At 40.8% G+C, this 23,209-nt stretch overlaps 2 protein-coding genes across 10 annotated transcripts in view; one reads left to right on the forward strand and one right to left on the reverse strand.

The window, feature by feature from the left end:
* The window catches only part of LOC126389415 (rho guanine nucleotide exchange factor 9), a 49,252-nt gene extending 29,167 nt beyond the window's left edge, over positions 1–20,085 (forward strand). For 8 of the 9 annotated variants that reach the window (XM_050043092.1, XM_050043093.1, XM_050043095.1 and 5 more), the window contains 7 exons: positions 3,730–3,909; positions 4,307–4,539; positions 5,599–5,728; positions 7,754–7,885; positions 11,380–11,623; positions 11,901–11,969; positions 15,388–20,085. In XM_050043092.1, the coding sequence (XP_049899049.1) occupies positions 3,730–3,909; positions 4,307–4,539; positions 5,599–5,728; positions 7,754–7,885; positions 11,380–11,623; positions 11,901–11,969; positions 15,388–15,563 (1,164 nt within the window). In that variant the 3' untranslated portion in view covers positions 15,564–20,085. Of the gene's footprint in view, positions 1–3,729; positions 3,910–4,306; positions 4,540–5,598; positions 5,729–7,753; positions 7,886–11,379; positions 11,624–11,900; positions 11,993–15,387 lie in introns of all 9 variants that reach the window. The other variant, XM_050043094.1, reaches the window with a different exon arrangement.
* Positions 15,656–23,209, reverse strand: part of LOC126389418 (ankyrin repeat and SOCS box protein 12-like) — a 10,242-nt gene continuing 2,688 nt past the window's right edge. Inside the window, exons 3-4 of the mRNA XM_050043106.1 lie at positions 21,554–22,082; positions 15,656–21,464 (exon numbers count right to left, since the gene is read on the reverse strand). Coding sequence (XP_049899063.1) covers positions 21,319–21,464; positions 21,554–22,082 — 675 coding nt within the window. The 3' untranslated portion in view covers positions 15,656–21,318. The remainder of the gene's footprint in view (positions 21,465–21,553; positions 22,083–23,209) is intronic.

The raw sequence follows: 23,209 nt of genomic DNA on the forward strand, positions 1-23,209 counted from the left end.
TGTATTAAAGCCATATTTTTTCTGTTGTTTTCAAAACAGTCCAAAAATAGTTCTTTTTTTTAGATATTAAGACACAATTTGTCGATTGTACACAGTGGTGGCAGCAGCCACACTTGGAGGGATCTAGTCCAGCTTAAATTTGTCATTATATTATGATTCATGCTGAAGTGACAGGCTAGAATTCACACCTAATAAAATTAAACAAGAGCCTTGCCATTTTTTACATTTTTAGCATAGCAGTAATAAAATCTCAAAACATGACATGTCCAATCTGAATCTAAAATAAGGATGTAATATTTATAGCCAGAGATTTAAAGTCCACCTCCAGACACATTTTAAAATACGTACTATTTTGTTTGACATGGTTTTCCCACTCAATAGTTCCAGTGTGTAGGGTTTAGGGAGGGACACACACTGGCAGAAATAGACTATAATTTTCATAATTATGTTTTCATTGGTGTGTAATCACCTGAAACTAAGAATCATTGTGTTTTTCTGTACCTTAGAGTGAGCTGTTTATATCTGCATAGGTAGTGGGTCCTCTTCCATGGAGTCCACCATGTTGATCTACAGTAGCCCAGAATGGACTACTAAACACTGGCTCTTGATATGGCCATTTGTGTTTTGGACTCTTGCTTCAGCCACTTTAGTTCTCCTTCATGCTTGGCACACAGGAAAAGTTTCAGTTGGTTGCAGCCCTTACTGTTAGATCCGGCTAAATCAGCCCGTTCTCATTCCCAACCTGTCGAATATGGCTGCTCGTCAGTGATTTCATACTACTGTAACAGGTGCATCAGTTGATAATGCTGCATGTAGCAATGTAATGTAAGGAGCAGGATAGTCCTGATTTGGTGGGCAGGAGTGAAGGTGGGTGGGTCCTTTGCACCCACTTTCACCCAGGAGGCTGCCATTTGCTTCCTGTGTGAATGTTTAGCCAAACCATGTTTGTTTGTTTTTTCTAAACCTAACCACATGCTTTTTTTGCACAGGGAATTAAAGATAAAAACAAGGTGTTTTACCTACGTTAGACTATGCATCTAATGAGTAGAAACTGTACATTACCTGTGAAAATGAAGTGTATTTTGACACAATGCATGTAACAAACATAAACTGACATGGTGTCCAAGAGCATAAACAACAGACACAGGAGAATATCTAGCATACCTAGCACCTTGACATCAAAGTCTGCCGGCCAAGTGGCAATATTTGACGGATTTTGATGAGAACATGTTGACGAAATGGTACACACTACACCTTAAATTTAAAAAAAAAAAAAACTCTGAAAAGGGTCTGGAAGCAGATCTATTCTTTCTCTTTTCACATGTCTTTGAGAAAGTCTGGATCTGGACCACTGTTGCTAGCAGTAGGTTTATCTTGCGCTAGGTTGACCAGTGAAAGAGTTGTGTGCATCAAGATTGCTAGTATTAGTGTTAGAGGAAACATTGGAAAGATTCAACCATACATGCTTAGTGTAGTTAGCATTCTCTATTCGTTTATGTTGTTTGTTAGCTTGTAGGCTAAGTGGCAGTGGCTGACACAGCATTAATGGTTGTCAAATGTACATTATCTGCTACAATGGTGTGTTTTATAAATAGTGGAAGGAAGCTCCAGGGTTTACATCCAAAAACTGCACACTCTACCAAGTTTCCTGTCAAAACTTTCACTGTGCTAATGCTAACTCTTACTGACAATGCCGTTCTGCATTAAAGGTTTCAGGGGTTTTTTTTGCAGGTGTTGTGTTGAAATCTCTTCCCCATTGATATGCGTTCCCTGTATTAGACATATTATTAACGTGCCTAATCTAGCTTGGCCACTGTGTAACCTAATACATGTATGCATGTACAGTACAGCTACAGTATGTACTCAGTAAATAATTGTGTCTAACATGGAGCGGTTTTATCTTTGTGAGTGTGACAATAGCTCATAATGACTCTGTCCCTGTCCCTCATCATTGGTTCAATAGAAACAAACGTCTATGGGAATAGAAGATTATTGAACTGTATTATGTTAATATGAACTGATGATCTGGCAGTTACATTTTCAGATGTTTTGTGATTGAAAACAGGCAGACCATAGTTATAATCAGTGACTGTTACACACCTTTCTGTTTGTTGTAGCAGTAACAACATGACACACTGTTATGTACAGTAGTCTTTTGCCATTGGTCGGTCTTCTTGCTGATACTGTAAAAAATACAGAGATGACTGACAGAAATGCAAGCTAGTGAAAGTAAGATTGCATAATTTTATTTTTCATGTGAAGCAGTTATTTCTAAAATGTTGTTTATCACCAGCACAGCCGTTGCATCTGTGCTAGTTTCATAGAGGTCGTATTGGAACACAGAACAAAACACCTGCATCATGACTTTGGGTGGGCAGGATTTTCTAGTGCAAATTTTTGCTTATCTCATCATCTTTCCTTAATCCTCTGTATGTACCATACCATATTTGTCTGCATTGCTGGTGAGGCGTAATGTTTAAAAATAGTTGCAATAAAGCGTAAATTTCACCTTCTCACCTCCACAGTTCTTGCCTGTGGGAGGACCCAGCATTTTTTCAACTTGCTATAAACAAGCACAGGCAAGAAGGGGTAGTAGAGGAGTTTGATGTGCTTGAAACAGACAAGGTGAAAACTATTTTCAAAATTTGGGTTTTTATTTTTGTTAAAGTGAAGGGTTTAAGAATTTAAGATAGCTAATTAGAGTAAAAAGATGCTGTGAGTGCCTGTGCACATTAAGTCACAACGCCACTGGGCTGTTGACAGTTTTCTGGTTCTTAATGGAACACTCCACGACCACAGCTGCACGGATAAATCAATTAATTGATTAGTTGTCAACTATTGAATTAATCACCAACTAATTTGACAATAAATTAACAGGTATGAGTAAAGTACAAAGAGTCAAAATTCTCTGATTTCAGCTTCTTAGATGTGAATATTTTCTTGTTTCTTTACTCTTCTATGACAGTTAACTGAATATCTCCGGGTTGTGGACAAAACGAGACATTTAAGGACATCGTCTCGGCCTCTGGGAAACACTGATCAACATTTTTCACCATTTTCTGACATTATATAGACCAAACAACTAATGAGTTAATCAAGAAAATAATCAAAACTGAAAGTAAAAGTTAGTGCAGCCCTATCCATGACTGTAATGGCTACCATAACAGAAGAATCTTAATATATACATGTCTATATATGATTTATTTAATCTTGCACCATCGCTTACCTTGGATACGGAAGACTTTTCTTACATTTAAAACAGAGCTTTAATTTTGATTAGTTGCATCGAACTGGACTTTAGGAGCAAAAAACAAAAAGGTTTAGCATGTGTATTTCATAAACAGAGAAAATTCTGGGTGGTGGAGTGTGAAATAGCAAAAACCTACCTCTTACAGCAAATCTTTTCCCAAAGTGCCGAAGCTTCAGGGCATTTAATTAACCACAAGAATTGGACTGACAAATTGAGGCCACAGTTCGACCTACACAAAATTGTTTTTGACTCTACAGAAGCTTCAGAGTCAGAGTTCATTTTGATTCAAATGAATTATATCGAAGGAGTGGCTTCACATGTTTATTACAAAGAATTAACAAAAATAGCGATGAGATGAAACACACTGTGGCCTACATTGTACTTTTCCGCAGCAGCTCTCTGACTGAGCCTTGCAGCTATGTCACAATTCAGGACTGTCTTTGAAAGCCTCACAGCAGTTGTAACCCATTTCGTTGCAGGGCTACCTGCGCCAGTGTAGGAAGCGTGTGGACATGTTCAATGATGACCAGCTGAAGGTCATCTTTGGGAACATCGAGGACATCTACCGCTTCCAGATGGGCTTTGTTAGAGACTTGGAGAAACAGTACAACACAGAGGAACCCCACCTCTCTGAAATTGGACCATGCTTTTTAGAACACGTGAGTTCAAGTAGTGTTTTCTTCTCCCTTTTTAACACACTTTGATAATGCTTTAAAATGTGTTTGAATAAACATATCCACACTGTCCAGCTGAGAGCAGCCATAATTGCTAATAATTTTGTTAGGCCTGTTATCTCAAATTATCTCGTTATCTTGAGATAACAGTGAAGTTGTGAAGATAATTAAGTCACCAGCAAACAGTTTATCTCGGGATAATGAGATAATTAAGTCATGATCTTGCGAAAACAGCTCTAATAAAAATTTTAGTAACCGCAGTTGCTTTTGTCTGTACACATTGGCACTCTTCTCTTCAGTCTCCGGCATGTTTTATTGAAAAGAAGATTCATTACATATTTCCCTCTCTCATCGTGTGTCTTTCTGCTCCTTTAATCTACAGCAAGATGGTTTTTGGATCTATTCAGAATACTGTAATAACCATTTGGATGCCTGTATGGAGCTGAGCAAACTGATGAGGGATGGCAGGTACCAGCACTTCTTCGAGGCCTGTCGCCTCCTCCAGCAAATGATTGACATTGCCATAGACGGCTTCTTGCTCACCCCTGTCCAGAAAATCTGCAAATATCCACTCCAGTTGGCTGAGCTTCTCAAATACACTGCGCAGGAGCACAGGTACTGTACATTTTGGCCAAGGTCACATTTAATCCGCTGAATGTGTTGCTTTTTGTTGGTAGTTTCTAAAAAAGAGGCCATTACTGATGCATCATTGTTCTCCAGATGCACTGTGTTGCAATGTAGCCGTAGCAGGTGTTGGGGTTATTCTACTGACGTGGTGATTATCCATGCATGAACTGAAACAAATTTTATTTGCACTGTTTTGCCAGCTTTCTGTGAATGTTATAGAGAAAAACTTTTATCAAGGAATCTCAGTTGTGCTAAGAACACACACTACAGTTCTGCATTTCACAATCAATCAAATCATTTTCATTTTAACACATGGCCATGTGATCATCACATAGAACTCTGCGATATAAATAGATCACAGATTAAATATGAGTTTAGGCTTTTGCTGGCACATACACAAGCGTAAACATTCCCCACACACACACTGCATGCGCAGCACAGGAGCACAGTACACAATGTAAACATTTGCAGATACGCGAGCATCCAGATGTGCAAACTCATGCGTGCAAACCCACAGAAACATGGTGTAAGTGATTCAGCGTGTCTCAGCCAGCTCCAGGTCATTCACAAACCACGCGTTCTCAGCCAGAGAGGGACAGGTGCCAGCTCTGCCAGCTCTGCCTGCCAGATCACAGTGTTTGACTGTTAGGAGCTGCAGAGAATCTGCCAGATATAGGCCTGCTCTCTGTCACATACACACACAACACTGTCACACACACACGCATTATCTTCCAAAGTGAGGATTGGATCCATTGCACATCTAAAGCCAGAGGGATAAATCCAGCTCAGTTAGCAAAGACGCAGTCAGAGTTAACTGTGGATAGAGAAAGTGGCTGATTAGAATTAAATAGCAGTGTGTTATTTTGACTGTGTTCCAGCAGACTTACTGCTGCTACTTGAGTTTATAACCCCAGTCCTTTAATAGGCTACTCTGTATCATTCACTACTGCAACATTACATGTCTTTTTAAAGGGTGGCCAATCTCCAAGCACTATAACTTTTCCTTTTAACACCCCTGGAGTAATTATGTATACACTGTGTCCGTAGTGATTATCGATACGTGGCAGCAGCACTGGCAGTAATGCGGAACGTCACTCAGCAGATCAACGAGAGGAAGAGGAGACTGGAGAACATCGATAAGATCGCCCAGTGGCAAGCCTCTGTTCTGGACTGGGAGGTATGTGTATGTATTGACTGCGGAGTCATTTGCAAGCATCTGATGTCTACTGATGTTGTTTTACTGGCAAAATCTGGCTTGGTCTGTTTAGTCAATCTGTTTAGTCACACATATTGCCTAGGGAGGCGGAACTTAAATTTTACTCCATATATCTCTCACTAAATATAAACACAACCTTAAGTTTACTTAAAGGTATAAAATGCAGGATTGTGTGTCACTGTTAGTAACCACGCTCACCAGTAAAAGTGAAAGTAAAAGCCAAACTCGGATTTGCTCTCGTTTGGCGTTTTGTTTGGCTGTGTTTTTGTTATTTTAGTGCTGTGTCTGTCATATGCTTACTGCTGACAGCCTGACACCTGGTCACTACCTTTTCATTAAGTCCCAACCTGTGGGGGTACACCCATAAAAACATCCCAAACACAGCAAATAAGAAAATAACAGGAAGAAGGCAGAGTCTCTGCAGTAAAACACACTGCCACACACTTCTGGTGGGTGATAAGTGATGCTTGAGAGGGATTACTTCTGTGTGAGTCGATACATTTTTTTAAGTGAACCCTGCATAGTATGTCTTTAAAGAAAACGTCTATTTAGTGTTGGTTTGCTTTAAAAATTCCAAATCACTCCTTTAATTCCTTAACTGTTAGTCTTTTAAACAAACAAAAAGGACATCTTGTCAAATTTGACTTTCAGATTTAAGGGTGAATTGAGCATTTTTCCACCTAGAGCCTATCCTCCTGTGATTTTGTGTCTAAATGACTAATGGGAACAACAGTTGTGGTGAAAACAGGCTGCAATGTAACCACTTGGGAAATGTTCTCACTGTCAATGTTTGTCCACTAACAGTGCTAGGTTTTGTCACTGACAGGGTCAGATTGTTATTCTTGGTGTCTGACATTAGAGTTGATCTTTTTGTTAAAGAGTAAGAGGGAGTACGATCCTCTTAGTTTAACCAGAAACAGCCCTGAAATTGCCACCACCAAACCCACCAGGCTCCTTTTAAATAAACATTAATTTTAGCACATATAGAGCCAGCATATTTTCAGATCTATTTGGGTGTATGAGGGTTTTTTTCAGCTAAACCCTAGTTGGTGATTGTTGGGACAGTGGAGAGAAGAACCAAGACATTGTTTTATGAGAGATAATATCGTTCTGTTTACTTAAATGAAGTGTGTTCCTTGATGATAGAATTACTGTTTATTTAAATGGAGTCTGGTGAGTTTGGCATTGACGATTTTGGGGCTGTTTCTGATTGAACAGAAAGAATGTTATTATTTAACAAAAGGTTTATCTCTGTAGGGATCCATTTCATTAATTGCCATATACTTATATTAACAATCTGAGCCTGTCAGTGGCAAAGGCAAGCATTTTTAGTGGACGTGCCCTAAATGTTGACATTGCAGTCTGTTTCACTACTGCCGGCTGCAGTGCTCTCGCTCAATATTAGATAAGTTTCAATTAATGTTCTTCCCATTAGTCACTTAGACAAAGAAACGTGGGACAATAGGGAACAGGTTGAAAAATATCAGACTTACCCTTTAATAGAGTAGTCCAGCAGTTTAGTTTTGCAGGTTCACAATGTTTTAAGGCTTGTAAGAGACACATGGGAAATTAAACAACAGTCAAAATCAATGCCGCAGAGGTCAAGATATCCTAAGCTGTACTGATGAGTATGGGTCAAGCTCCAAAAATGCTGGATCCTACATTGCCCATAATGCAAATTGACAGTGTTTTTTGTTAGACTTCCCCTGCATGGTAACCAGTCGTGTCTTTTAGACTTTGAAAAGTAAGCTTTCATTTACATTTGCATTTACACCTGATGACATTACTATGACATCATCATGGTCAATTTCTCAGACTTGAAAAAGCTCCTTCAGAGCCATGGGATACACTGTGTTCACAGGCTAAGACGTACTAACCATGATGAGTAAACTGAGCTTTACTGTATGTGTAAAATAGGTGGAGTTGCTTCATTCCACAGTTCTATCTGTGAGTATCATCACTCATAAAGTGTGTTTGTGTTTCTAGGGAGATGATATCTTGGACAGGAGCTCGGAGCTCATCTACACTGGGGAATTGTCATGGATCTATCAGCCGTATGGACGCAGTCAGCAGCGAGTCTTCTTCCTCTTTGATCACCAGCTGGTCCTCTGTAAGAAGGTAGTCTCTCTCTCTCTCATTGTTTACTTTCTTTCCTTTTTGAAGACCTTGTCGGCTGAAAACAAGCTGATAAGCTAAAACACACCCTAAGCCTTTGCTCTTCAAAACTGTGTATCACATGGCTGGTGACGGAGACGCCTGAAGACAATGTGACTTCTTCAACCTTACTCGAGAGCTGCAAATAGATTACATAACACCTTATGAGACGCACCAGCCCTCAGTGAAAACACGTTCAAATCCTCAGCACCTTTCACAAAATGGAGCTGTGGTAGTTTGGGCTCTAATGCACCGAGGCTGTACCCTCCTGTCAGACGGATGTTCACGCTCGGCTAGACTCGACAATACATGCACACGGAGACACTGACACAAATGCGGATGGACACTTGCACACAAACACACACGGAGGCTGGAGAACTGCATCATCATACGCACACACACGTGTACACACAGAGATGCTGTAATTTCGCCATTACACAGATAAACACAGAAAACATTAACAAAGACACACGGATATAATGTCTTTCTGTTTTTCTGTCCTCCCATCTGTCCTCATCTTCCCTGCTTCTATCATTGTTGAACATCTTTGACTCCAGAAATGAACTCCAGATCTTGTCCACTAAATAAACTCTGCTCTAAGATGCACTAAATTATACAACCTAGTCTTTGCTCCACACATCCTTCCCCAGCATCCTCAGTACAACATGTGTAATGGCAGTCCTCGGGGTGTATTAGTAACACGTTGCATATAGCCCTCCATTTTTTCCGCTCATCTCTTCCTTATCAGCACACAGATGCAGATTTGTCTCTGCACGCTTATTAAAAGATGCCCGTTCTTGTTTTTTCTTTTTACCTTGCTTGACCTTATAGAGTGACTTGATGTTATTCTGTCCTGAGGCAGTGGTCACAATGAGGATTTTTTATTATTATTTGGCCATCTTATTTCCGTGAAGTTACATAGGGTAAGGTTACTTGTGGTTGATGGACTGCTGTAAAGCTGGCGCAGTTATATTATTCTGGTGATTATTTAATCATCAGGAATGTGAGGGTTTGCTTTTTTTGTCTTATGTATTAGTAAAGTGAATAACTGTATTTTGGACAGTCAGATGTCTAAGAGGTGTCACCTCTGGTTTGAGAAAACTGTGATCAGACATGTTGCATTTTTTTAACATTTTATAGTCCAAGAATTAATGAGTTAATCAAAAAATTATTTGGAGATTAACCAGTGAAGAAAATAACTGCTAGATGCTGCCCTGTACTGGTGTAGTTGAAAAATATGAATTAATTATTTATAGTTTTTTTGTGTATTTAATGGGCTAACCTAGAAGCTGAAAGAGAGACTTAACCACTTTTTAAATTAACAGTTCTAGTTTCAGATACTGGTGTCTTTCTGTATTTCCAATGTGTCTTGTACACTGAGGCTGTGTGCGAAATCATTCCTTATCTACTGCATAGTGCACTATATTTATTGTCCACCGCCCTCAAAACTTCCACAGTGAAACAATCTCACAAAGCACTGCCTCATATTTAACACTGTACATGTGAAAATTGTTGTTGAGTGTCTCAACAGCTGTCACTGATAGTGCAAAATGATGATGATAAGTAAGTGTCTGAAATTTCCATTTATTGCTCACTTTTGAGTCACTGAAAGTCCATTATATAGGGAGTAGTGAATGAGTGAACACGGGAGTGATTGCACACTGCATGACTAAGACACCTAGTTACTGTGGTGGTGTTAGACTGCATGGCGTAGACAGAATATTAGAAAAACACTTCTGGATACAATGCGGTACAATAGAGCTGCAGATATTAGTCAGGGTTTTGGATTGTTGGACAGTTGTTTGAGGATATGACATCATGCTTGCCAACTTCCGATTTTCCTGGGAAACTCCTGTTTTTTTTTTCCTCCCAGGGTCACAATTCTCCCTTATTTCTCCCGATTAATGATGAATTTTCACTCCTTTTTTTTTCTTTTTGTTATGACTACCTGTAACTGTATAGCATGGAACCTCCCGCAACTGTAAAAGCCTACTATTTCCTCCCCATTGGCGCTTCCCTCCACATTTATCAACACTCCGGGACCAGAGGGGCACCCGAAAGGCCCAGATGAGTCAGGCACAGTTGCCTGTGGACACCTCATCTCCGTGCTGACTGTGTTACGCATGTGTGGGTTTGAGGGTGCCTGGGGGGGGGTTGTTGGGAACCAGCTTGCCGTCTTTCGTCATGACAGGGTACCCAGTAGGGGTGTAACGTTACAATGATCTGGATCGATATATCGGTTTAATGATCTATGATCCAGTATCATCAATGCAAAGTGAAAACATCAATTGTCAGCTTTAGGATATGCCTTTAATTCTCATGGCATGTCTGTGTCACCATTTCCGTCCAAGCACACCTCCTTCTTAAACATTCAAACAGTGCTAGCAGTCTGGTGCCAGGCAGACAATGGTAAGCAGCCAAGAAAAAGACTGAGAGGATATTTACTGATATTGTCTCATATTGATCGCAGGCCTGTGAATTGAATCAAATCAAAATTGTATCATTGCAGTCTTTGTGAGATCAGCAAATATTTTATCATTGTCCAAAGACTCAACATAATATCGGATTAAGATGAAACTTGTGATTTACACCCCTAGTACCCAGCTGTCCTCCAGAGGACGTGAGCCTCCTGTTCCACCTCACTTACAAATCCAGGACCCAAAGGTGTGGGCCAGGAGGGACAGCCGGCTGTAGGTCCCGGGCACGGGACAAGCTTACAGCCTTGGCCTCCTCTTCTTGGTGCTCTGCTGGAGTACCAGGGGCATGAACCAAAAAAACTGAACAAAACGATATGTATTTAACATAAAGAATAGGATTTTGCAATACTTATTATTTTGTAATTTTAATTATATTAATAATTAAAGTCACTAGAATTCAGGAAACAAAGTCTCTGGAACTTAAATATTACTGGAGGAGGACACCAGAGAATCCTGCCTATTATTGAGGTCTAAATTCGGCAGATATGTGTAACATTGTGCTCAGGGAAACTGGGATGGACATTTTTGCACATTTTCTGACCAAGTGATTGATCAAAAAAATAATCATGAAAATAATCCTTGGTTGCAGCCCTGTGGTCCAATACAGCAAAACCAATAACAGGAGTCTTGTGTGAGGTGTAATCAAAAACTGACCATTAAAAGCATCACAACGATGGGATTTTTTTTTTTGCAGCTTTGTTGTGCATTAAATTTTACTGCTGTACCTAATAAACTAGTGTATTTGCCATTGTTGAAATAGCACTTTCTACCTTTTATGATATGTCAAGCAGTTTTGCAGAGAAATTTGGCATCCTGCAATGTGTGTGTAGAAGGTGTTTGTATGTTTGGGCAGCAGATGGAAAGGGTTGCATAAGGCACACTCTCAGGATACCAAGGGAAGGATGCTTGTTGACACCTCTAAGGTTCAGCACACACACACATGCACAGGCTAACAGACGTTCCCCTCCTCCTCTTCCCCAGGATCTGATACGCCGGGACATCTTGTACTATAAGGGCCGCATCGACATGGATCGCTACGAGGTGCGGGATGCTATAGACGGGCGCGACGACGACTTCAACGTCAGCGTGAAGAATGCCTTCAAATTGTGCAACAAAGACAGCGAGGAGATCCACATCTTCCTGGCCAAGAAGCCAGAGGAGAAGATCCGCTGGCTCAGGGCCTTCCACGAGGAGAGGAAGATGGTGCAGGAGGATGAGAAAATCGGTTAGTCACGCACCTCTCTGCACCTCCCTGTTTGGAAAGCATTAGTTTCATTCACAATGGCCAATGGAGCTCCAGTTACATGTTGCATTTGCTGCAGCACACTGTGACTTTCTTTAAGCACAAAACATGAATTCCCTGTGTAATGTATGCAACAGTAAAGCCATAGCTGACATGCTACATGCACAACATAGGACACATGGTATTACTGGGATTAAAGTAGGTTTTGCATTTAATGTAAAACTTGTAAAAAAAAAATAGTCTACTGTTTGTTGTTTAGGTTTTGAGATCTCTGAGTACCAGAAGCGGCAGGCGGCCATGACAGTGAGAAAGGTGACCAAACAGAAAGGTGAGGCAACAAGAAGATATCAGGTGATTTCCCTTTTCTTTTCCTCGTTGGTGTGCTCTGTCTTCTCATCGCTGTTTACTCTTTACTTCTTAACCTGCTCTCTTTTTTTACTTTCTACACCTTTTTTTAAACATGCCTACTTTGTTTATGAATGGACCTAGACTATCTGTGTACTGAGTAAGCTAGAAAAGTCACGTGGATTCATGTCGTCTCGCTATATTACTTTCAATATTTTTCCTTTGAGTTAAATGTCTGTCGGCCGTCACACGAGGATGATTTGATATGAGTTGTAAAGCAGCTGTTAAGCATCAATGAAAAGACAGAGGGCTGTTTGCATGAAGTATTGAGTTTAAAGGGTGATACCGGTGTTCATGACATGTGGGTCCTGTGTCACGCTTGTCTCGAACAAATTTCACACCTCAGACAACTGTTTGCATTTTTTCTTTTACTGAGTTAGGGGGGTTGTCAGTGCTTATTACTTCAATTCACATCCAGAATGTCAAGGTATACCCTAAGCAAAAATATTTTTGGTTTATACTTACCTCTGATGTGCACAGGTGTTTTATAGGTGATTTATTTTCTTTCTCCTAGTTCAGGTTCTGTATACAACATTCATAGCATTAATATATATATGTGAAGATGTAGGGGAGTTATGGAGTCACGCTACCTCTTTATGTGTTGTAATCTGAGCTACTCTGTTCTTTGCTGAGGTAGATGGTCTGGCTGTGCGAATATGTTAGTGCATGTGAGTCCTGTGTGTATGCCACTGGCTAGCTAACCGCCACCGCTCTGCACTGTGCTTACACTAAAAGGCTTCACAGCAGAAATAAACATGTTTACAGCCTGGTACAAAAAAATATATTTTTGATCTCTATAGCTAATTTCCCTGCTCAAGTGGGGAGGGGGTATTTTTATATAAGTCACCCATTTACATTTTATTAAGGCTTAAAATTATGCATAATTAAGGGCATGGCCACTTTGGATGACAAGTTGTCACCGTTTGCAAGAGGCAGCAGCTGTAGTCTGAGAAAAAATAACTTCATTCATTGGGCCAACTGCCGGCAACTTTTAAGGTGGAACGTTTACTTGTTATGTTACTCAGTGTGTAAGTTGATGACGTGAATCCATCAACACACCTTTAATTTCAATATGACAACTTTGACCGTTACTTTAGTTTTTATTGTCTCTCTTTGATGACGTAGACTTTTAGTAATGAGTGGATCTTTAAGCGTTTAAAAATATGTATTATGTGAACTGCCTATATCCCAATCCTCACTCGGAGAATAAAGAAAGCGTCGTGGAGTGTAGTTCCTGTGGGCTCCGGCAGCAACAAACCCATGAGCTTGCCTGAGAAGGACTAAATGCACAAACCCGAGAGACTCTCACTGCAGCCTGTTCTATTTTGTTCTGAAAATGTTGGCGTGCAGCCTCATTCTGTGGACAATAAACGAGGTGCAGACTTCCCTCTGTGTCACTGGTGATCAGGAAATACAGTGAGTGCTGAACGGAGCAGTGAATGACAACAACGCCGCTCACACAACTGTTTGCGTTGGAAATGCTAAGCAGACCTAGGGTCTAGGTACCATGATCTGAAGGGTTATCTTTGATTCCAAAGGTACCATACGGAAAGTGTTTGGTGGAAATGGGGCTTATGAATCTCATCAACCTCTTGCTTCTCCTCAGCTCCACCTCTTGTCCAAATATGGTCACTTCTGACTTTAATAGTGCAAGATGGTGACAAAACAGGAGTCCACAAACCAACAGGTGACGTCACAGTGGCTACGTCTGTTATTTTCATACAGTTTATAGCGCAAAAGTGTACCCACTTAGCACTGTTAGCTCTTTCAGCACTTGTTGCCTTTGTTAGCTAGTTGTTTGTGCTGTTTGCACCATTAGCAGCTAGCCACTGGCTCAGCCACCTCAATGTTGAGAGCCGTCTGCAGACAACCTCTAAATTATAGACACGTTCTGAACATTACACCATCGGGGTAATCATGTTACTTTGACTAATTTTTTAATTTAATAAGTTATGTTTTAAATCCAGAAGTATCAGAATACTGTTATCTCCGACAGCTTCCACCTATCTCGGTAACAGAAAAACATGTCAAACAAGTTCATCAAGGTGCTCGTTCCTGACAAACCATCAGACAGAGGACCCACATGTCCAAAACTGCTGGTACCATCCTTTAAGATTTAGCCATTTTAGTGCTAGGCTAGATGTTTGTACATTTACCATTACTGATGTTCTTGCTATTGCCAGTTTCACAATAAGCATGTAACCATCCATTAAGGTATTAATTAACCAATGACCACTGCTGGAATGTTCTCTCTGACAATAGGATCCCTGTAGATGTCTGTCAGAAGTATATGTTGTGTGTTTCTAAGTGCTGTATGTGTACATGGCTGGCACAAGGTGAAGTACTCTTTTGAATTTCAGATTCATTTATAGATTTCATCTTGAGAAAGAGGGCCATGTTGTATGGACATGGTTTGAAAATGATAAAGGTATATGCATTAGAGTTCTCCTTAGAGCTAGCACAATAAGATGCCATGGCAACTGCTAAGCAGCATTGGGAGGTGTTGTGATTAACGTTGGCATTGGAGCATGCAGTCACAGTCCAATCTGTTTACAAGCATTGTCTTGACTATCCAAGATAAACAGGTTCCTCTAACACAAATAGATCAAACCCTTCTAACTGCTAAAACAGTGTTTGGCAAAATATCCCCCCCAACAAAAGACACTGTTCCTCATCTTTTCATTTTCTTTTTCCAAGATGCCATGGCAACTTTTGAATATTTCATCTCCAAATATTGATTGTATCTAATTTTTAATTGCACTAGCATAGTTGTGATGCTTGTAGACTGTAGCTCAATGACATTGTAGACTGTAGTTAAGTGCATATTAACAGCTTTCTGTTGGCTCTATTTTCGCCACTCTTGTGTTCTCAAGTGTCGAGGGTGCTATTCAAACAAACGCGCTGTCAACAAACATGGAAGAACAATGTCCCTTGTCCCAATGCCTGGTTTCATCATTGTATCCGATGTAATCTGTTGGTTCTCTTGTTTGCCTGCTACAGAGTTTGATTGAATAGCATCTTCAGTCTCCCTTGTGTCATCGCTATAGCTGAATTCCACTTTCCTCCTAATTCAGCTGTCATCATATGATCATGTTGTATCATATCTCAGGTTTAATATGCAGGAATGTTAGCACTGAAGGCTCATTTTGTATGTCTATGTGCCTGTTTTCTTTGGAAGCATGACTCGGTGTTGTGTTGTTGTGTGTGTCTGAGATACATTACTGACAATGTTTCCTGTTTGCTATCCACCTCCCTTCTTTTTCTCTCGCTTTGTGCCCTGCACTGCCTCCTTGTCCCCACCCCTCTCTCCCTTCTTGCTCTTTTTGCACCTGCCTTCCTAGGTGTAAACAGGTGCACGCCCCCCTCATACCCGCCCCCCCAGGACCCCCTCAGTGCGGGGCAGTATGAGGTAACGGAGGACATGGCACAAGGAGAGGTTTTTGAATTCAGTCAATCCAAAAGAGGCCAGGCTCCTTTCTGGCAGAATTTTAGTAGATTAGCTCCATTTAAGAAATAGAGATACACAGACTCTTCTGAAGGACCAGCTATTTTTCTTAGAAGCACTAAACACTGGATGATCATGTCCCCATGATGAAGAAAAATACGAAAAAACATACACATGAGACTTTTGAAATTAAGGACCATTGTTAATATAGATTGGAAGCAGCAAGAGGACTGAAGACTTGGATTTAAAAAAAAAAAATTGAGAAAAAAAATAAAACTTTACAATTCATATATGTTAGTAACGTTCTTAGTTATCACGCCTCTCCAGCTGAGTCAACCATCATGAACTCTTTCCCTCGGATTCTGCATCATCACGCCATCTGAATGTCCTGGAGTTATTTAGATTGTTATATTATTTCATTTTTAATCCATCACCTGGAGAGAAACACAAGGCCAAGCCAGGGCATTCCTAGTCGTATGATTGTGTTGGAGAGAAAAAAAAGCTGAGATCTTGCTGTGCTGCTATGTGAGATTGCGTGTTGCATTCTTCTGAATGTGAGATTGAATAATGACAGGCCTCAGCCACTGGCTGTGGCGTCTGAAGGACCCGTGAAGCTCGACCGTTGACGTCACCTCTGAGTTAGATCCATTCTGCCACTGATCACAGACCAGCCAGGCCCATCTCTGCTCTACTGATGTCTGGATCTCCTTCCTAACTCTCAGCGCTCCCCTGTTCCTCTCTCTAGCTGTTCACATATAGTAGCCCTCTCTTCACCACGTCTGACGTTCGCAGTGTTTCCCTCACTCTCCGCATCCCTCTCTTGTCCTCTCTATCGCTCTACCCACCTGCTCAGCCTCTGTGAGTCAGCGGCACTCAGAGGAAGAGCTTCATTCTTTTGGAAGCCTGCCATTGGCCATGATACGATGGGTCAGGGAACAAATCAATAGTCGGAACATCAATAGAATATTTACATCCTTTCACCAACCACTTTTGACAGGGTATTCATAACCGATCACGCCGAGGGGCTGTGGGTTGCGTTTGACGAGAGAGCTCGCCGCTCAGATGAAACAGCTGGGAGCAGGAGATAGGCAGGCCGCGGTCCACCTGCCTTGTGTCAGAGCCCCTCCCCCACTCTCCCCAGAGACCACCCCTGTAGCACTGTGCTGGCAGCTCACTGGGTGTTTGGAAAGAGAACAGCCTACCTTCGGAGATCCGCTGAGAGCTAAAAAGTGAAGTTGAAGCATTTGGCCAAGGTCTAAAATAATATCTCTTTTTTCACGTCAGCTGTCAAAGAAGAAAAAAAACTCCCTCAGTTGACTTAATTATTTTGCATTGCTCACATTGTGAAAAAAAAAACAAGCACAGCACATTTTCAGTTTGAGGAGTGCATTTTGACGCAAACATGCCACAGCGTGAGAAATTAGAAAGATCCCTTAACCAGCACAAGGGGAAACGGTCAAAAAGATGGCAGAAATTAAAAATGAACAGGACAACCATAGCAGTCGGTTGTGAGTCAGCACTGAAAGAGAGTACACTGCAGAAGTGTGAGCCAACACCATAGGGAGGCAGAAAGGTGAATTTAATCTGTAGCATGCAGGTGTCCTCTGACAGATTCATGCATCTCTTAAGACTGCAGCTTCAAATCTTGGCACTCCTCTCCCGTTGTTTTCCCAGATCTGATCCATGTTCTGGCAGTTAGCTCGGCACAGTTTAAGTGATTTACAGAGGACTGTGGGCCTGATCAGATTGATTTGTTTAATCAACAATGTCCCCGAAGCTGCTGTGGGCGAGATCCTGCCATATGCTACTTCAACAGAGGTGTTAGAGAAGAGAAGATCTACTGCTTTACACACATCATGAAGGTATATTCTTTTTTACAGTTGGAATGTAAGTGACACATGTCTATGGTTTGTGATCATATTTTGACCTCAGAAGTACATTTTGTGTTGACTTATATCACCTGATGGACAGTACATATACAGTATGACAACTTTGTGCAATGTGATATATCATTATATATCTTCACTATTCACTACAACGTGATATGAAAGAGTTATATATCGTTCTATGTCATTTGTTTGCCTTCTTATAGGCCTTATAACCTATTGGAGAAAAAAAAGACCTTAGACTTGCTTTGTATGTTGTGTAATTTATGTTTTGTTTCAGTAAAGAAAGTTGAGAAATGGGTGAGTTGGCTGCTGGTGTCTGTAGAGATGGCTCCCAGTGAGATTGTTTTGGAAGATAATTCCCAGGTCTGGCACAGCAAAAAGATATGGTTCCCAGGCCATGATAACCTCAGGTCCCGTGCTACGCCCACCCCCACTCCCTCAACCCTGCATTCCCCTGCTCCACGCCGCCACCAACATACAGACACAAGCACGCAGGCACACACACACACACAGACACATAACCACGCGCACTTGCTGGCCCGTTCTGCTGCGGAGAAGAGAGATGCTATCTAACAGTGCCTTCCAGCATTCCACTAGTGATTATCTATTCAGTTTCACAGGCAGATTTGAATTAGTCATGTATTTTCCCTTCAGTGTGGGACTTGCATCTCTCACTCTCTCTCTCTCTCTTTCTCTCATACACACTGGGAATTCCTCGTTCCCCAGTGCATGAGACCCACTCGGACAGAAACTTAGAGGTCAGGGCCTTTTCCATATGAGTAGATACTGTGCTGTCTGACTGAAACACACCTTATGATATTATATCACACGTACATAGCGGTAATTTTATTGCACAAAAAGAGGTTAAATCTAATTTCAGATGTTTAGAAACCACATAGAGTTCCTTTATTGTTATCTATTTAACATGCTGAAAGATGGGTTTCATTTGAATATATAGTAGGAAACACATTTTCATTAGTCAAGTTAGGTTGCACTTTTCAAAGTATATTATTAACAGTGAGTTATGAATCAAAAGAAGAATCATCTATTTTACCTTTATCAGCTACACACTGTAAATAATGTAAAAAGAACAGATCATATATTTGGATATTGGTATTTTGCGTTGGAGACGAATGTTGTTCCAGTTCTAGCGTGCGGTAGACCTCAGTACCAGGTAAAATGCATGCTTGTGGCATCCAATATTTTGCATGAGACTTTAGACAACTCTTAACAGATTGTTTAGTTTCATTTAACTTCCAATGGGATTTTCTTTTTCTTTTCTTTTTTTTCCACACCGCGGAACCATTCATTTGTGAGCCCGTACCATCTCACTAAAGGGAGTTCTTTTCTCTGTCCACCTGTCTCCTGCTCACTGCACAGTACAGGTTGTAGCTTCTGTTTTTATTTATTACCAAGCGGAGGGGAGCAGCTTCCCTCACTCTGAATCAAAGACTGAACTGTTGATAGGTGAAATGAAAGGCACTAATGCTCTCTTTGTCCAGATATATTGGGCACTATAAACTTATTTTAAATCCTTACTTTGTTTTTTAAACTCCAGTCTGCACTGTCATGGTCCAAACTGCTGGTTATTGTTATTATTATCATCATTATTATTATTATTATTATTATTTTGAACGCCATTAACCGCTGAGGCAAAACGGGTATGATTTTTCTATGACAACAGTGAACCAAATAGGAGTTAGCACTGATCATGGGTGTTTGTGTATAGATTTGTAGTCGAGCAGAAGAGCTGAATAAATGAGAAACCTCTCGGGATGAGCTAAAAATAAACATAATCCTGAAGACACACACACACAGCACTTCATTGCAATTCATATCATGCTCTTGTTTCTACTTAAGAATTGATTCTTTGAAATACAATGACTTGACAGTACAAATTAATTCCTCACTTGTATTTATTGAATGCAGTATTAAATAGTTACCATTTTGGCCACATTGTTAAAAGGGTGTATATATTGGTTTTATTTTTCTTATATAATTATCATTCTGACCTTGTACTGAGAGCTGAGAGGACAGCCTTCTGTGTGGAAGATTTTATTTCTCTCTCTCTTTCCAGTCGTCAAACCAAGACAGCCAACTTAGCAGACTGTCAATTGGATGCATCAGAGGTTGCTCAGATTTGTGTAATTCCTTTTTATTCCAGGGTGTACATGAGCCGCTAACAGCGTTCACTCACATTTAGCATAGCAGCATCTTCAGTAGGAACTCCTCCTCAGCAGTTGGTTCTGCAGTCCTGTGTTGTTTCAGAATAGTCAGGGTACAACAGAGTCTTCAGTGAGCCATATATTGATGTGGTGTTCAATGACAACAAGGTGAACAGAAGACTGACATCCCACTTTTGGAATCTATCCATTGTATATTACCATCTAGTTTGAGGTCTGGATTTTTGCCTATCACAGAACAATTTTACTCACAGTATCCATATCCTTCGTCACCATATGCAAACATTTGTCATTTTGTTTTCTTGCTGGCCTTTTTGAGTTTATTTGTTGTAGAAATGAAAAACCTGAAAAATAATGCCTATTCAATCCAGAAACTGTGAATGGGAGAGTGGAGATGTCAACTGTATGTACATTATATGTTTTGATGTAATCAGAAGCACTGGGAATATGTTGTACTTCGCTGTAAAAAATAAATCCATATCTGATATAGCTGTACTTTTGTTGAAAATAAAACCTCTACAGAACTGCGTGTCCAGGCATCGATGTGTGACTGGGAGCATTGTGCCAGGTTTCCTGTTTTTTGACATCATTTCCTGTTTGTAGGCCTCTCATGCCCAACTGCTGACACATTAACTCCTGGAAGCATTACTTAAGAGAGCTTTAAGGAAGTAAAAAGACAGGATAATAACGTCATCGGGCCAGTGTTTGCAAGTCACAAAAGAAGAAATTCAACAAACTTGCAACCACAAATTGTAGCCTGGAAATAACTATGCTGTAATCAATAAGTAATGAGACTTATGCAAATATATTTTTCCCAGTTGGCCGTGCTGAAGTGTAGGCTGATCACTCCGCTTCCTAATGTTTTGAAGTCCACAGATGCGAGAGTGTTTTTCAGGCAAGATCTAAGGCACCCTGGTGCGATGCAGACACTGTCTCCGTGTGTGTTTGTGTGTGTCTCTCCAGTTGTGTCTTGACGTCTAAATGAATAAAGTGAGACTATGTGTGATTATGTAATGTTACCTGTGAAAAGGACAGAACTAAGGGTGCTGCAAAGAGGCATTAACATATGTTCAAAACTACAAATGAGAGGCATCAAATTTGGACAAGAGCAATAAGCAGTGTTACTGTGGTCTCTAGTGGTCAGTCATGGTGTTACACTTCCCAAGGACATGACAGAGTTTCCAACATGGAGCCCTTCATGAGTCCTGTGTGTGACAAAGAAGCTTCAATACAACCTGAAATATGCTTTTAAACATAAAGGGACAGTTCACCCAAAAATCAAAACTATATATTTTTTCTCTTACCTGTAGTGCTTTTTATCAGTCCTGATTGTTTTGGTGTGAGTTGCTGGGTGTTGATAGTATTGGCCATAGAGATGTCTGCCTTCTCTCCAGTATTATGGAGGTAGATGGCATATCTCTCTGGCCAATATATCCAACACAAAACAATGTAGATTGATAAATAGCACCACAGATAAGAGGAAAAATCTGTATTTTTCAATTCTGGGGTGAACTGTCCCTTTAAGCTATTTAATAAATACATCTATTCGTAGTCACAAACTTCAATCTTTATGTATAAATAATAAAAACAAGACTTTATAGCAGTGGGACAGCACGGTGATCCTTGTGTGAGTGTTCGTTATGTTGCCCTACTTTTGGAAAAAGCCAGAGATTAATATTCCAGTCATGAGTGTAAAGCAATGAGGTAAAAAAAAAAAAAAGTCACTGGCCATATATTCTGATGCTAAGATGAGCATCATATGAGTTCAGAGGTGTCGTGCTTCAGGTAGTTCCTCAGGATCAGAGGAACGTCCAAACTATCAATGGCAGGCGCTTTATCGGCAAAGAAGAGGTATCTTCGAATTACCAGCCGAGTCTGCGACATCAGTGTTTTGGGGCAAACTGGAGCAGAAACAGACAAATAAATGCGGGTTAACATTTTGACACATCTCGTCAATGCTTACTGGATCAAACTATAATCAGTGTCTCACCTCTCTCTTTGAGCAGCAGAACCAGAGCCTCATTCTGCTTTGTAGTCTTGTCAATGATCAGTGTCGGCAGATACACGTCCGCCCCAAAGTCTATGAGAAGCTGGATGTACTCCACCCCACAGCCATAACGCAGACACACCTCAAGGACTGTCTTTGGTTGCTTTATCCTGGCCAGCATCTTCTCGTCTGTGCAATTGTAGTTGGGGTTGGCCCCGTGGAGAAGGAGCAGTTTGAAGCAGTCCAAGTGTCCGTAAACAGCTGAGATATAGAGGGGCCCTCTGCAGGCTGTGGCATTGGAGGCCCACTCTGGGACTTTGGGCCTGACGTCCACCTCGGCTCTGAAGCGCAACAGCTCTCGCAGCACATCTACATCCCCCTCCCGGGCTGCAGTCAGCACCGGGGAGCAGTTGTTGTACTGGCTGCCGTTAGGATCGGCACCGGCCTTCAGCAGAGCAACCACGCAGTCCAGATGTTTCCCGCTAACAGCTGTGAACAGAGGCGTCTGGGCCTTCACATCCAAGCTGTCAATCTGGATTCAAACAGCAAAACACACAAACATGTTGGAAACATTCCTGACAAACTGTCATTTCTATTTGTTAATGTGCACTCTGTATCATAAAAGATGCTTTAATTGATTTTGTTTGGCTGTAAACACAACATAGACAAACTGTCACCTCTCAAGTTAGCAAAGAGTTCCCTATTTACACATCCACATGACACTAAGCAAAATGAGAATTTATTTATTTAACCAATGACTTTAAGTCCAATGTTCACTCTCTTGTTAGCTCAGTTTCAATCTTTACACACTCCTGAGGGAAATATCCGGCTTTGTAACGGCTGAATGATCCACTGTTTCCCTAACTAATTGCAGCCCAGTCAACAGAACAAAATGTTGGGATTGCACATCTCTGTAAACAAAAGATATGTTACATTTGTACATTTCACAGTATCAGATCAACATTTCTATTAAGACATACTGTAGTTCAAATTACATGTATATGAGCTGAGTTTCTCATTAGGAGGAGACCTACGCAAGACAGCTGCCATGCAGCAGACCACTGTTTGAGACCAGTGACATTTCCTGCTGTGTTTGTGCCCACAAAACTGGATAGTTTTTAACCCAATGTCAGGACAGTTCTAGCCGTGTTTGTTGCAACAAAACCGGGTATTTTTTTTTAACGCAATATTGGGACATTTCCAGTTGTGTTTGTGGTTACAGAACTGAGTATTTTTTAACCCAATGTCAGCACATTTCCAGCCATGTTTGTTTTAACAAAACTGGGTATTTTTTTACCTAATGTCGGGACATTTCAAGCCTGTTTGCTGCAACAAAACTGGATATTTTTTAACACAATATCAGGACATTTCCAGCTGTGTTTGTTACAACAAAACTGGATGTTTTTTAACCCAATGTCGGGACATTTCCAGCCGTGTTTGTTGCAACCAATCCGGGTATTTTTTAACGCAATGTTGGGACATTTCCAGTTGTGTTTGTTACAACAAAACTGGATGTTTTTTAACGCAATGTCGGGACATTTCCAGCCGTGTTTGTTGCAACCAATCCGGGTATTTTTTAACGCAGTGTTGGGACATTTCCAGTTGTGTTTGTTACAACAAAACTGGATGTTTTTTAACGCAATGTCGGGACATTTCCAG

This window comes from Epinephelus moara, chromosome 4 (assembly GCF_006386435.1).
Source record: "Epinephelus moara isolate mb chromosome 4, YSFRI_EMoa_1.0, whole genome shotgun sequence".
NCBI lineage: Eukaryota > Metazoa > Chordata > Actinopteri > Perciformes > Serranidae > Epinephelus > Epinephelus moara.